Raw genomic sequence first — 17098 nt, 5'->3', positions numbered from 1 at the left:
TTTTTTCTGACTCTGAGAAATATTTCTTCCAAACTTACTGCCTGTTTATTCCTGGGGAGAATTATTGAGTAACAACTTTGTTTCTGTATTACCTAAACCTTCTGTTTGTTTACACAAAGAGTCCCCAAATTACATTGACCTAAATGAATAGCATGGATTTGTCATGAATCTCCTTAAGGCGGCCTTCACATCCTTGTTCCTCAGGCTGTAGATCATGGGGTTCAGCATGGGGATCACCAGGGTGTAAAACACAGATGCCATTTTATCAGTATCTAATGAGTAATTAGTTCGAGGCTGCAAATACATGAATAGCAGAGTCCCATAGAAAACTGTGACTGCCATCATATGTGAAGCACAGGTGGAAAAGGCTTTTTTCCTTCCCTCTGATGAACGCATCCTTAGAATAGACAAAACAATGTTGAAATAAGATACTAGAACTACAGTCATAGAAAAAACAATATTTGAAGCTGCAGATATAAAGACTACAGTTTCTGGAATGTAAGTATCAGAGCAAGACAATGTTAACAGAGGCATAATATCACAATAAAAATGATTGATGACATTGGAAGAGCAATAATACACAGAAAACACACAAGGTGTCACCACAATAGCTGTACAAAAGCCATAGAAGTAGGTGAGGGACACCAGCAGCAGGCAGATCCTCTTAGATACCACCGCCATGTAGAGCAAGGGGTTGCAAATGGCCACATAGCGGTCATAGGCCATCACCGCCAGCATGAATACCTCAGCTACGATGAAAACCAGGAATCCTCCCAGTTGGGTGGCACATTCAAAGAATGAAGAGGTTTTCTCACTTCTCAAAAAATTTACCAGCATTTTAGGAGCAATGATGGTAGAGTTGCTAAAATTTATAATAGCCAGATGTCGGAGGAAAAAGTACATGGGGGTTTGAAGTTGAGAGTCAACACTGGTGAGGGTGATGATGCCCAGGTTTCCCATCACAGTCAGCCCATAGATGAGCAGGAAGACAAGGAAGAGAGGAATCTGCAGCTCTGGGACATCTGAGACTCCTATGAGAATGAACTCAGTCAACTGGGTGAGATTTCCAGGAGCCATGAAGGTATTAGAAAAACATCTGTATGGGGAAGAACAAAACTAGCTATGAATTTAATGAATCATTTTATAGAACTGCCATTAGGGAGCAAGGACAAATCCTTGGGTGAATTGCAGAGTCTCATAGAAAACTTTCTTGAATCATGTACTATCCTAGCTCAGTTATTAAACTAATTGTCAAATAAGTATACTTCCCCATTGCTTGGGGGAGAGAAAAGGCAAGTATGATACATTAAATGATGGTCCAACATTATGCAATAGTTTGAAGATTTACTCCCTTGAAATCTACTTGAATTCTGAATATGTTCCTACCTTACAAAACTTTCAATTAACATGGTATATATTTTTCAATAAAAGACTTGAGTAAGTGTTATGTTCTCAAGTAAACATTTCCTTGTGATGTTTCATCTGCGATGTCTTTCTCTTTATCAAGATTATTTTGGGTACTGACCCCTTTATTTTATTTATGTTATCTTTTTCTTACATGTATAGTATCTATATGAACTTAAAAATATTACCACCCACGTCTCCTAGCTGTTTTTTCTTTTGTCCCATTTTGTTAACTCAGATAAAAATACAGGGAAGTGCATTCTCAGATCTATTTTCAATTTTCTGAGTCTCTTAGTGGCTTTTAATAAATAAAATAGTGCAGTTTTCATCCTTTATTTTTTTGGTAAATCATTGACATGGTTTACTAGATACTGCTTTTAATTCCATCATTTTCTTTTCTTTTTCTTTTTGTCTGTATGTATTCTTCAAATTCTTTCCATGCATTTACTTTAGTCATCATTTTTATTTAGAAAAATGATTAATATTATTTATAAAATCCCAAAATACATGGGGTCTTTTGTTGGTTTTTTATTATATTTTTCATGTTGTTGATATTTTTATTATCATAATAAAGGTCCTTATTTTTTAAAGGTAATTGCATTGGATAGATTTACCCTAGAATCACTTGCTATTTTAATATAACTAAATATTTTCCTAGAATTGTTTATTTCAATGATGGTCACCTACTCCTAATAAAAATAATGGGAATCTCTTTTAGAGTCACAATTGATAGCTTTAGTGGTGGCACTTACAGCAATAAGTCCTATGGTGGTCCCTTATCCCAAAACTTGAACTTAAGTATATAGCATCATAAATATCATAGCAGTAAAAACCCAGAGCTATTGACATTTTCCCTCCTTCTAAAAAGAATATAATAGGTTGAACAAGAGAAAAATATTCTTAAATAAAAAATAATGAAATGTCAATGTAAGAAAAATCAGAGAAGTAAGACCAAGATAATTCCTAACACTATCGATTAGCTAATGACAGTTTTTTTCTGATGCCAACTATACTTTATTCCCTTGGTTTATTTGAACTATCTTCCCATATATGAACCATATACTTATTTAATTTAGTCCTTGCCAGACAATGTTAAAGCTTCAGGACATATGTCCCTCCCCTCATGAACCTCCTTTTCTAAAAACATGAACAATTACTTGAAATTTGCAAAAGTCCAAATTTCAAGTAATATATTGTAATATTGTAATAGTAACATAAATCAGATTTTGAATGCTCTCATTAAAAAATGATAGGCATGTTAGATGACCAGAGTGAATGAGTTTAATTATTGCACTCATTTCACAACATGAGTGTCTCAAATATCATGTTGCTTGCCCTAAATATGTAGTTATATTTGCCAATAATTTTAGTATAATTTATATTCAGTAAAATGCTAAGTGCTTATGCATAACTTTTGAAAAATGAGGTTTGTGGTATCTTTGCTCTCAGTGAAGAATATATCCATGACCATAAAATATTCTCCACTTGCTATTTAAGTGACAGTACAATATACCCCAGGCCAGAAGTGCTAAGATTTACATAACCAGAGATTTGTTATATAACCAGAGATTTATTGTAGAACTTCATATAAATGGAATAGTGTAGTATGTTTATGTCTGGTTGATGCTATTGAAATCCATCAATTTTAATGTGTGTGCTAGTGTTTCATTGAAATGTATTGCTGAATAGTGTTTATTCTGTTATATAAATGAACTGCAATTTTTCTTTTTATCTGTTGGCACAGCTGAATATTTCCATTTTATATGAATTAGTCTATCAATAACTATGCATGTATACTTATTTTGATAAATATGTTTTAGTTCATTTGGGGTAAGTATCTAGGAGATTAATTATTGGAACCTCTGGTAGTAATGTATTGAAGTATATTTCAAAATCTAAATTGTTTTCTAAAATTGAGTACCGCTGAATGTACTAGTCGTCAATAATTTCAGAAACTGAAATGAGAGTGCATAATTTATATAATCTTGTTACTTTCTAACTGGTAATGAAGTATTTTAATTGTGCCTCAAGTGGGTGAAGAGTAACAGATCATTGTTATTCTAGTTTCATTTTCCTAATAACTAAGGATGTTTGGCCTTTTAATGTATTTTTATACTAATGATATTAATATCAATGTCCATCCTGTGAGGTATATTTTTAGATATCTTCCCCAATCTTTATTAGGTTGTATTTTACTATTGACTTACAAGGAATGCCTACATATATCCTTGATCATATTGAATTACTTGGATTTCCTTTTTAATTAAATCAGGTTTATTTTTAACTGACCCATAAAAACGTAAAAGCATAAGTATTTATGGGCTGCCAAGTAACGCTTCAATGCATGTAATCACTATTTAATATTAAATCAGGTTAAACATATCTATTTTCTCAAACATTTATCATTTCTTTTGGTGAAGAATTATTTGGACCTCTTGGTGCATAATCATTTGAACGTGCGTATAAAACTTAATTTTTGATCAGTCTTCTATTTATTCAATCTTTCATCTATCTGTAGAAAACAATACATTTTCTTGATTACATGAGGACCTTGCTTGTGTACCTGAGGCTACTTCTAGGCCAGTTCTCTATGGCAACAGTCACTATTGACTGCAGCTATTGAATTATTTTGATATTCAAATTTGAGTCCTATTAAAATTAAGCCTTGTTAAAAGCTATTCCGTGGTCTGAATCCTGTTTTATTCCATTAAGGAATGAGCACTGGGATTCTATGTATAAAGAAGTAAAGAAGATAATCCCCTTTTAGCCACCTTCCTCTATCTGTCTGAAATTTCTGTTTCAGGCAGATATTGTGAAGTAGTTGAGAAAATTCTTTCAAGAAAGAATTTGTCTTATTGTCTGAGTATGTCTTCCTGAGTCAGGGGATGAGAATTGAAGATATTCATTACAGAGGCCCAGGTGGAAAATCAGCCTCAAGGAATTTTAGAAATATTGGAGATTACATTATGTAGTCCATTCATTATGGTCATTCATTACTGTCACTTCTGCATTAATACAAATATATAACAATTTCCTACCTCAAAGCTCTTTGGTACTCCAATCCATTAATATATATGGAACACAAATACAAAAAGCTAAAGTTTCTAACTCTGGGAAGAAATTTGAGACTGTACAAATTGTAAAAGCTATGTCGGTTGGCAGTGTTATTTCTCAATTACTAATGATTATAATTATTAAGAATATTATAAACATTCTGCTTTACCATGGCTTTACCCCAAGGCCATGGCTGCTGTTACATACCTAGTATTACAATCTTGCACTTTTATCATTATACTGTAGAAATGATATGTCAGTATATGTTCTTGAAAAAATATTTTAAAAATGCTTCTTGGAAACAAGTCTAAATGAAGTCACTTTTACAAGGTCAAATGGTCAAGTGTGTGCAGTGCAATATAAAATAAAACTTACCCATGATAATAAGAATAAGACCAATCATAACATGGTAGATGTGTTTGATAAGATTATATAATGGAATTTTGTATTACTGCTGTTCAGTTCAATTTATCTTTTAAATAATGCAAACTATAGTACAGGGAAGAGAGAAATAAATAAAATGAGAGCATTTTTATGTAGGTTGGCACCAATGGGTCAGAGACAACAATAACTTGAGTCATTTTCTGATATAATTCCATGGGAATTTCACTTTGAATATTATAGTAGATTGAAACAAGCATGATTTGGAAAGTGCATGTACTTTAATTTTAAAAAATGCCTACTCAAACAACAAAGGGAATATAGAGATGTAAAAAAGCCATTTATTTGCTGAATGAGAACATACAATGTGAATGATACTGTGTGTTAGCACAGAGTCTGTGACCCTGTATAAACAATCTTATGAAAAAGACAAAATAGGCATGGAAGCAAATAAAATTAACCCTTTCATGTATCAATTTATTTTAATGTTCATTGTCAGAGCCACAGATTTATCAAAATGAGGATGCTATTCCAGTAGATTATGAGAAAATCTACCCTAAGGTTGCTAATTTAAAATCAGCTTTTTTTTTTTTAATCAGGCAGCAGGCTATTATAAGGCAAATTTTGGTATAGTGTGGAGATCTCTGTAGAGGGTAAATAATTATCTGCAGTTGTGATTGAGCACCTAATCAAGAATCTTCCAAAATGGCCACTGTATCATTGACATATAAAATATTAACTTAATTTTAATGACAACCTGTTCTGAGATAGCTCCCTACATGCAGGGCACCCTGCATAGCTAGGAATGAGGAATGCAACTGAGGGAATGCTAAGTAAAGAATATAAACATAGGTCATTGTTAAGTAGAGGATTAAATCAGTGAGTTAATGTGAAACCAAGGTGGTGCTAGTAGTGAACAACAGTGTTGGGATTGCATAGCATGTTTGTCCTGCGTATTAATGGTTCTGATAGTAGAAAAGTGTAGTCCAAAGACAGAAATATTTTTGCAGAGTAGAGGGTCTTTGAGGATCTTTTAAGCTGTGTCCGTAAAAATGTCAAAGACCAATGTTGCCACTTACCTTCCTGAGGGTCTGCTTTGGCTTTCCAGTTTTAATCCTGACAAGCTGCTCCAGAATGGATTTAAATGATGTTTTTCACCCATGAGACTCATTTTTTTAAAATGTTAATCTAATTCAAACATAAACTAATTAAACCTCATTATCTGAGGCAGAGTGTCTTGCACTTGTGTTAATTATTCTCAGAATATTCCAATAGGAAGAAGAAAAAAACATGTCATGCCTCATTCTAATTGAATAAAAGTTTGTGTTCTAACTAAATGCTGTAAATCATAAGCATGCCTTTGTCAGATTTTCATTGTCACAATGTCATGTGCATATTAGGTACATAACATAATTCATAAGTGAATAAAACAATGACTTTCTAGAAAAGATGGAATAGTATTTGGTCATGCAACACCCACAGACAAATAATATTTTTGCTGAATACAGAATATTGCCAGATATATAAATATAGGCTGTCATAAGATAACACATTATGACTTGTTTAATTTCTTCCAAAAATTAGTAGTGAATAATTTCTTAATATGTTCATATGAATCTTATATCTTGATTGTTTTTAAACATTGCTCTTTATCACTTGTTTCCAGAAATTTGATTGTGATGCATATTGGTGTCATTTTTTTCTGTTTAGCCTTCTTGGAACTATTTTACCCATTTACATCTCTGGTATTCTGATTTAAAGATACTTTGGTAAGGAAATCCCCACCAACATTTCTTCCCATGTTTTTTTTCTTTTCCTACCCTATCTATACTCTTTTTTCACTTGAACCTACAATTATACATCATTAGGTAACTTATACCTATTCCAAAACAAGATCACTGAGATTATTTTCATGGTTCAGTTCAGAATTTTGTTTTCTTTCTGTCTTCATTTTAGGTAGCTTAATGACTCATTTAAGTTGACATCTTTTCTTTTTTCAGCATATAGTCACTTTTTTATAATATTGTGATTTGGGGGTTTTGAAGTTCAGTTTTGGAATCTTTAGTTTTTTCCTCATAATACTAGTGCTTTTGTTAAAGTATAAAGCACCTTGAATTACACAGTGATTGTCTGAAAGAACTTGCTGTTGCTTCTATCATCACTGTCATTTCAAGTTCTATTTTAATTGTCTCCTGGGTAGAGTCACATCTTGTATCATCCTTATAAATCTAGTATTTCTTATTAGATGCTGGATATTTTAAATTTTATGCTAATTTTTTTTGTTTTGTTTACTTAAATGTGTTAAATTCTTTAAACAAGAATCAGTTGTGTCTACTTGAAACTTATTTTCAAGTTCTTAGAAATGTGCAAAGCAGCTTTAAACTCTGAGACCGCTACTATATGTCCAGGTGTTGGAAAACAAGCCCATCTGGCTATACTGTTATGCCGATACTGAGACCTTCAAATAACTCTCAGACCACACACGGCCATTCCAAATAAGCCTTTATTCATGGCCAGCGGCTGACACTCTACTGTCTAAAAGTGAGATAGTCAGAGTGATGCACCCCCTTCAGTTTGGCCTCATATTTAAGCCAAAAAAAGAAACACAAAAGGGACTTTAGGGGGTTTAGCCAATGCAAGCAAGTCAAGTTACAGATGAGGGAGATGGTAGTCAGGTAGCAGAAGGCTTAGCCAATCAAAATAAGCCCAGATTCCCTAGTTACAGAAACAGGAGATTGCAGTTAGATAGTTCCATTTTCTTGAGGGTTTCCACAAAAAAAGGAAAAACAACTTGCCCCAGTCATGACCTTTCTACTTGGCATGGCTGCTTCATAAAATGAAGCTACTAAACAAAATGCAGTCACTATAGACAAGACTTCTGTCTCATCACAATACAGAACTTGCATGTCTTCCTACCCTATATCATATCTAGGAATTGAGTAGCTTACAGTATCCTGGTCAAACTTCTTGTGGACAAACACTTGTGGCCATCCAGTGCTGTCATGTGCAACTCAGAATTCAACCACAAACTCATGGGAAATTAGTGTGGAGGAAAATATTCATGACAATAATACATTTTGACATAGGAAACAGGGAGCAATATGACAGAAATACGTTCCCATTATCTGCAATTAATTTTAGTATAAAATATTAAATTCTCTGATTAAAGGACAGAAATTGGCATGATGTTCTAAATACATGCTGTCTGCAGGACACCTACCTTATTAATTTAGGTTCAGAACATACAAGGAAAACAAGCATAAGAAGGTAATTGTCCAAACAACACTAAAATTTCGGCAAAACCAACAGTTAAGTAACTTAGAGTTTAATTCTTCCCCTTGAAAGAATATAAAAGGCCATAGAAGTACAAAAGAAATATTGAACCACAGCAAGAAATGTTAAAAAGAAGTGAAATTTAATTGTGATCTGCAATATGAGGGTAATTTGGGGTGAAAATGAAGGAAACAATCTAGTTTTCTATATAGTATCATGAATTTTTGAAGTGATAAAAAGGAATATATTCATATCTGTTAGATGTAGTGTCAATTGGCATTGCCTTTATCAAAGTTTGTACACACAGCATTGCATATTAAATATTAAATACAAAATTTGCATTTATTCTTAAAGACCCTGTGGAAAGCATTTTTTACCTCTTTGTTCCTAATGCTGTATATTAAAGGGTTAAGCATGGGAATCACTAAAGTGTAAAATACAGAGGCCAGTTTATCAGTTTCAAAGGAATGGGTGGATTTGGGCTGCACATACATAAAAAGTAGAGACCCATAGAACACCACCACCACTGTCAGATGAGAACCACATGTGGAGAAAGCTTTTTGCCTGCCTTCTGCAGAATGCATTCGACAAATGGCTAGCAGAATCAGGAGGTAGGATACTAAAATCACTATGAGGGATGAGAACAAATTAAATGCTGAAAATAATATGATCAATAATTCTATATCCCGTGCCTTTGAGCAGAGCATAAGTAACAAGGGCACATCATCACAGTAGAAATGACTGATGACATTAGAGCCACAGAAGGTCAGTATGAAAATCTTAATAGTGATCATCAGAGCCTGAAAGATGCTGTAGAGGTATGGAATGCCCACCAGCACATGACAAAGTCTTTGAGACATGATGACATTGTAGAGAAGAGGGTTACAGATGGCCACATAGCGGTCATAGGCCATGGTGGACAAGATGAAAAGTTCACTGATAATGAAAGTAATAAAGAAAGCCATCTGGGTGGCACATGCATAGAAGGAAATGATATTTTGATCCACAAAAAAATTCACCATCATTTTGGGATAAATGACAGTGGAATTGCCAAGGTCAATGAAAGCCAGATGTCTGATAAAAAAATACATAGGTGTGTGCAGACGGGAGTCCAGCTTGGTCAGAATGATCATGCCTAGGTTGCCCATCACTGTGAGTGTGTAGATGAGGAGGAAGACCCCAAAGAGGGGAAGCTGCAGCTCAGGCCTCCTGGAGACTCCCGTCAGAATGAATTCAGTCAGCAGTGTTGCATTCTGTTGGCCCATTTAGTCCAGATCTCTTTTCTTGAAAGAAACAAAGGTACTGTTATCCACATTATTTAGAATCATCCAAACAAATTATAATATTTGTAGACAGGACAGAAAAAAATTATGTATACATAGTGTATATTATTCTGAAAGTTAAGTGAAAGATGGAACTTTGCAAAGTAGGGATTCTTGTGATCCCTGTTTTGGCATAAAGTCTTAATAGAGTCAGCAACATTTGAAATACAATTATTGGTTATAAAACCATGTAGGCATTAATATAGAAACATTAGTCTTCATATCATCTATACAATGGAGTCAAATTTTTCTTAATTTACTTCCATTTTTATCAGACAATATTTGCGGCATTTTGGTACTTTTAAAGATAGATGTGAAGAAACATGAAACAAATGAAATTTAAATATTGGGCACCTCATTTGTACTTGAAGGCTTTCTATAGACTTTTCTCAGTGAACTCAGAGATGTATTTTTGTCTGACTTACAAAGAAAGGTGGCAAGATATGTCAGCCCCAATCAATCAAACTCACTCTCTCTTTCCATTCTGACTCCCACTCTATCACACTTTAACAAATAACATGTTGCATTAATAACATGTTGCAGTTGGACCACAGGCATTTATGGGTCCAACTAACAGGGAATTGAATAAGGATAATACTGTACATTGTAATTTGTAGGCATATATAAATGGTTAAAAATTTATGACATTAAGCAATGCTATTATCTGATGTACAAATGGTTATTAAAGCATTCCTTTGTGAATATCCTTATAATATAATTAATAAAGTTAATATGTTTACATATTTATATGGTTGTTGAGAAATGGTATATTCATACTGAAACTCTAAGATTCTTTTTCCTTTCAGAATAAATATTCAAATGTTTCTCAAGTATTGTGTAATTTTACTTTTTCTTTGAAGAACATAAATCCTTAATTGAGTAGTATAGGTTTCAAGACACAAAATATACAGATAGATTCCTTAGCTTAGCTCAATATATACATGGGTTTTGATTATTTAGTTTTATATGATTTTTTTCACTTTGCGTAATATTATAAGATAAGAGGTTCTATTAGGAATTTAAGATATATACCTATGTCAGCATTTATTTATACTGTATAGTAGTAACTGCTAAATCATTTATGAAATTTTATAATGTAATATTTAGAGAGTATAACTCTCTATTTTTAGATATTTTAGTAATAACAAAATTAATATGAACAGTCAGTAAAAGAATATAGAAGTGCTCTGATTAAAGATGATGAGCATATTCTAGACTAATATCTTAAAATTCTCTTCCTATCACATTCAGAGACTCCTCAATGAAAATGTAGAACTCTGTAACTATGATTTTTTATTTGAGAAGAAATTGGATATCAGCATACACAGGTAAAATGCAAAAGAGAACGAGTACTTAGAAGAGTACAAGTGTCAGCCTGCAAAACTATCAGGTAGAAACTTCTGGAAATCTAACCAATGGCCCAGCACTGTAGTCTAGATAAGCTGCCATGCAGAACCACCTGGAGGCATTCTAATAGCTCTAGAATCGGCTCATGTTGGGGCTGAGCTGGAGGGTGACCCTGGAGATTGTGGAGTCATTTCCATCTGTTCTTCGTGATGAAGTTTCTGCTCTTTCTGTATTGAGTATCCTCTAGTTTCAGGACCTTTCCTCACTCACAAGTAAGAACAATAAACTTGTTGCCTTTTGAAAATGTTATTTGGAGTTTACAGGGTAACAGAGCCTACTATTTTAGGTGTCTATGATGGAATAGAAAATACACTGGATTGAACAAAGAAATTCAGAATTCCAATAACAAAATTAGGACTTTGAAGCTTTAAATAATCTTTTTTTTTTGGCTACTTAAAAAAAAACTATCTCCATATTCAATGCCAATTATTACATTCATCTCAAAATATCTGGATTCCTTTGCTTTACCCAGGCTTCTTCCTACAAGAATATCTCTAATCTCCTCTGAATATCCTGATATATGTTTATTATCTCTACATCAGGCTAACCATTAGAATGCAAATGGTAGGCAGAGGACTGACTGATTTTCCAATTTTTATTCATGTTCATAGCAAGAATTATTAGGGATTCAGGAGTTTCTCCATAACTTCATAACTCTTACAAATCATTCTATTTCTTTTCATGTACACAATGTTTGGAATTTTCTGTATGGGAAGAAAAAAATAGCAGGCTCTGAAGTAAGAAAACTTATGAAAACAATAATTCAAATAGATGACTACGTCCTCTGCACATTCACACTCAGGATAACGTTAAATAAAACTTAGTTGCATTTGATGAAATATTCCCATAGAAAAGCTCATCTTAAAATGTTCTTTCGTAAAATATGTGTTTTTATGTATTTACATTAAAATGATTTTTTTATTTATCAAATATTTTATAGCATATACAGTAAATGTTATTTTTCATTTATCTAAAATCAAATGAAATTGGACATCCAACATTTTATCTGGGAATTCTAATCTTATAAAGATTCCAATTGATGAGATCAGTGTTGGATTTTTTTTTTTAATTTCCTGTCTTACCTTTCACTTGTAATATCTGAATACCACACTGAAATCTCACAAATAAAATAGTTATAGGACAATTCTTTGAGTCCATAGAATTTGGTTACCTGAAAACAAATGATTCATCCAAGGGATAGCTGTAAAGAAGAAAGATTGATTTTTTTTTTTTGTAGTGAATTGAAATGAATCAGCTCTCATTGATCGTAGAGTCAGAATATGGGAGTAATAGAAACATTACCAAACCCAGGTGATTATGCAAGTCCATAACAATTCTTATACACTCACCTTCAATGAAGAATAGGATTTCCTTCTCCTAAATAACTGTTATTTTTCTTGGCATACAAAGAATTTATGGTTTTCTCCCTTAGTTGTGACGTTCCCTGAGGAAATAGCATGCAATGTGTTCAGTTCATTATACTCAAATTATCTGAGTGACTCAATAAAGAAAAAAGAGCATTGAAGTCACCCCTACTTGTTCCCCAGTGATAAAGTGTAGGAGAAAAATCCCAGAAAGGAGAAAAACAACATATTAATCTGAATGATTCCCTGGAGAGTTTACTGTCTTGAAGACACTCATTTACCTACTTTCTTAGAATATAATATGAAATAATGGAAAGTACTTTGAAACCAGCTTCATCCCTGCAAAATAGAACAATTCCAAAGCCATTGTGAAATGATCACTATCACACAGGGTTTTTTCCTTCAATTTATTTTTAAAATTAAAATATATAGCAGAAGCAGAGTTAAAAATGTGTAATTTAGCCCTTTCATGTGAGCTAGAGATTACCATTATCATACAGAGAAGACACCAAAAGGAAATAAACTATAATTTTCTTGAAATTACATATATTGAGACTGAAAGTTTTGAAAATAAAGCTTAATTTATTTCTATGTGCTTGATAGATGTACGTTTTCCTTTATTTTCTCAAAACTGTAACAGTTGTTGTTATGCAATATTTTTTACTGTGATGTCTACCCAACAGTGGTATTTTCTGAGCTGCAATTTCACCACTGTTGGAAAAAGCACAGTCATGTTGAGAGTGAAATCTACTATAGAACAGTATCACTTACATCTCACACTATTTATGCTTTCTTTTTTATGGTTTATCCTCTTTGACTTGCATATATGTAAGAATTTGTACACAGTACAACTTGGAACTTTTTTGAACAAAATTATGATTTAAAATATATTAAAATATATATTAATACTGGAATGAAGATAATAGATTCATTTTAAATGCCAAATAGTTTTCTTTCGTGTTTTTTAACACCCACCTTCCATCATAGGGAAATTTCCAGGTACCTTACCCTCATGTATACTCCCATCCTCACGTAACTATTGTTCTGAATTTTATTCCCAAATTATTTTCCCTGCAGAAATCATATGCAGATACAATTTGACTCTTGGGGATATAAGGAATTTTGTAATTATGGAATATTTTAGTGAATCAAAATTATTTCTTATTCTAATAATAATAATATTTAAAATTCATACTGAAAATCTTTAATATTTCCTTAGGCTCATTTTTTTAAAAACTCTTTTTTTTTAAAGAAAGAAAGAGAGAGAGAGAGAGAGAGAGAGAGAGAGAGAGAGAGAGAGAGATAAGAGAGAGAGAAAACTTTCTAATATTTATTTTTCAGTTTTCAGTGGCCACAACATCTTTATTTTATTTTATGTGGTACTGAGGATCGAACCCAGCTCCCAGTGATGCCAGTTGAGCGTGTTACCGCTTGAGCCACATCCCCAGCCCCTTCAAAAACTCTTTAAATGATAAACTGTGTGGTATATTTTATTGAGGTTGACACATTCCTGAGTTTTTTGGTGTTCCTTCCAATACTCAATGTACTGCACATCTCTGCAGAGGGTGATGTTTTTCTCATTTTGGTCTATGTGAATGGCATACACCAGAATAACATGGTGCCCAACCTTCACAATTCCATATGTGTTTTTTGTCTTTCCCCATGAGAACATTTAGGAGTGCTTGATTCATGCATTCAATGGACCATTTCACAAATGCTGACTCAAGAAAGATGGCTTAATTGAACAACAAAAAATGTAGAATTGGGGGTTTTGATAGCTTTCATTTTCATTAGTTCAGTAGCTTGACAATACCAGAGCCAGTATGTTTTGTTGGACATTCATTGTCTTATGCTTGAATTAATATTCCTAACTGATGAAGCTAACATGAAACGGTATGAGTCGGAGAAGCAGAAGTTAATGGGAATAAATGTTTCTTTGAGGGACTTTGCTTCTTCTGAGATGCACTGTACCTTGTCATCATCCTTACAGACTTCCAACGACAAATCATTAGCAATTTGCCATTTTCATAAAAATTCTGCTTTTTTCACCTTTTTATCAAAGATTGATGAACTTCTTGGGACACTAATGATGGAACCATTCCCTTTATTTCTTTTGTAGGATGCTCTTAATTCATGTTAATGTGTGCTTCCTAGCCACCATAATTTATTTCAAATCTGCTCAATCTATCACCCACATTCCTCTACTTTGTGACCAATTTCTATTTGATCAAAGGTCAAAGGGGATGACTGTCACAGTAGAAATGACTGATGACCTTGTAGTCACAGAGGATAAAGTGAAAGTGTTTATGGGGACCAGGAGAAACATTAAAGTGTAGGAGAGCTAAGGGATTGTTAACAGCATCTGAGACACCTTAGTGCCAAAATGACTGTGTAGAGAAGAAGGTTAAAAATTGTCTCATGGTATATACTTTAGAATAAAATATTCACTAATAATGAACAAAAGAAAAAAACCTTGCTGAGAAACACAAAAAATAATATATTTTTGATTCATAAAAATTACTAACATTTTGGTTCACACAATTATAGAATAACAAGCATTAATGAAAAATAGGTGTCTGATAAAATACGTAAGTATATGCTGTTAGCTCAAAATCCATCTTGGTGAGGATGATTATGTCTGAGCTGTCCAGCACTGATCAGATGTCTACAATTCAGGACAGTGCATGATGAACGTTAGAATGAATATTTTCACCATTGTTAGATGGTCACATTACATGCAGGTTTACCCAAAAAACTATCTGGATAGAGACATCAGCATAGGCAATAGATTTCATGTACTATTATCTTGGAGATTGTTTTAACACAAACACATATAATAAATAAATTATGTGTAGTTTCCACTGTATGATATTTGAAAATAATACCATCTCTCACTAAAGATGCATCAATAAAATAAAAGAGGGAGGCATAAATATAACAATGAATTTTACCTAGGGTGTAATTTTATATCAATAATGTAACTTTTGCCCTGTTGGTATATAATATTTAGAAGATAGCTATGCTTTTAAACAACCTATTATTCCCAACATCTGAATATAATATCCAAACCAATTTGTCAACCATACTAAGATGAGTAATCTTGAAAAGAATGATGATAGAAAAGCATATATATATATATATATGTATATATATATATATATAAAATAAAAGAAGAATTTTTACACTATGAAAACTAAGAAATCATATATGGAGAATTAAAATAAAAATTGTAAATGGTTTCTCTGTTTCATACAAAAACACATGTGCAAAATGCCATTTGATTATTGTATTCTCTTTTTTTCAGCAGCCAAGTAGACTATTATTGTAAATATTCGAAATACATAGCCTAATCTCAAAATCAAGTTTTATGGTGCTAATACAGATAAACAAAGAAAATTTTATTACATATAACAGAAAAAATAGCAATATGCAAAAAGAAATTATTAAATATAATTAAGTATAATTGATTTAAATTCTCGAATTAAAAGTCATTATTTCCAGAATAAATATTTTTAAAACAATATTATGCAATATGCCTCTCAAATAACCATGCCATGTAAAAGAGAATCACTTTTTCATTGTGTTGTTTTAACTTAGGCAAAGAAAGCATATTACAGTAATAACAGGCTAAGGAAGAAACTACATTAAACAATAATTGATTTAAAGAAAAATACAGTTTACTTATGAAAAGTATTTAGAAAAATGGAAAGTTCTGTTGAATAACAAGCCAATCAACCATGAAGCATTAAATCACAAGAGACAAATGATAGAAAGTTAGAATTTATTGATATCTTATATGCGAGAAGCAGATTAGTACATATAAGGGAAATAATATATGTTATAATTAGAATTTGCTTTGGGGATAAATGGAATCCAATTATTTCATGAGAAGCATTGTTATGTGATGGGTGCCTTTTTGTGCTTTATTATAAAAATATTCCACAGTGAGCATCAAAAACACACCTTGCAATGATTTTTGAGTACCCTCTGGAAGGCATTATTCACCTCTTTGTTCCTTAGACTATAGATCAAGGGGTTAAGCATTGGGATAACTAGTGTGTAAAATACAGAGGCCAGTTTATCAGTTTCATAGGAGTGGCTGGACTTGGGCTGCACATACATAAAAAGTAGAGACCCATAGAACACCACCACCACTGTGAGATGAGAACCACATGTGGAGAAAGCTTTTTTCCTGCCTTCTGCAGAATGCATTCGAAATATGGCTAGCAAAATCAGAAGGTAGGATACTAGGACTATCAGGAGGGAGGAGATCAAATTAAATGCTGAAAATAGTATCGTCAACAATTCTGTTTCCTGTGCATCTGAGCAGATCATAGGTAACAATGGAACGACATCACAGTAGAAATGACTGATGACCTTAGAGCCACAGAAGGTCGATGTGAAATACTTTACAGGGAACAAGAGAGCCTGAAAGGTGCTGTAGAGGTATGTGATGCCCACCAGCACATGACAGAGTCTCTGAGACATGATGACGTTGTAGAGCAGAGGGTTGCAGATGGCCACGTAGCGGTCGTAGGCCATGACAGACAAAATGGAAAGTTCACTGATGATGAACAAAATGAAACAAGCCATCTGGGTGGCACATGCATAGAAGGAAATGATATTTTGATCCACAAAAAAATTCACCATCATCTTGGGACAGATGACAGTGGAATTGCCAAGGTCAATGAAAGCCAGATGTCTGATAAAAAAATACATAGGTGTGTGCAGGCGGGAGTCCAGCTTGGTCAGAATGATCATGCCTAGGTTGCCCATCACTGTGAGTGTGTAGATGAGGAGGAAGACCCCAAAGAGGGGAAGCTGAAGCTCAGGCCGCCTGGAGACTCCCGTCAGAATGAATTCAGTCAGCAGTGTTGCATTCTGTTGGCCCAT

At 33.2% G+C, this 17098-nt stretch overlaps 3 protein-coding genes across 3 annotated transcripts in view; all 3 read right to left on the bottom strand.

Annotated features, from left to right (window-relative positions):
* The window catches only part of LOC308641864 (uncharacterized protein), a gene marked incomplete at both ends in the record, with an annotated part of 38118 nt that extends 28741 nt beyond the window's left edge, over positions 1–9377 (bottom strand). Inside the window, one exon of the mRNA XM_081280447.1 lies at positions 8444–9377. Within this exon, the coding sequence (XP_081136573.1) occupies positions 8444–9377 (934 nt within the window). The remainder of the gene's footprint in view (positions 1–8443) is intronic.
* Positions 130–1077, bottom strand: LOC308638736 (olfactory receptor 8J3-like; the record flags this gene model as incomplete). Its single annotated transcript, XM_081276479.1, has 1 exon — positions 130–1077. The coding sequence occupies one exon, from the start codon at positions 1075–1077 to the stop codon at positions 130–132; it is 948 nt and encodes a 315-aa protein (XP_081132605.1).
* Positions 9378–16156: 6779 nt separating the features above from the next.
* Positions 16157–17098, bottom strand: LOC308641863 (olfactory receptor 8K5-like; the record flags this gene model as incomplete). The annotated part of the gene is made up of 1 exon (XM_081280446.1): positions 16157–17098. One exon carries the CDS (start codon positions 17096–17098, stop codon positions 16157–16159), a length of 942 nt encoding a protein of 313 aa, XP_081136572.1.

The sequence above is a fragment of the Spermophilus citellus genome (genome assembly GCF_964194105.1).
Source record: "Spermophilus citellus genome assembly, chromosome: 2".
Classification (NCBI taxonomy): Eukaryota; Metazoa; Chordata; class Mammalia; order Rodentia; family Sciuridae; genus Spermophilus; species Spermophilus citellus.
This window is presented reverse-complemented; position numbering and strand designations above follow the sequence as displayed.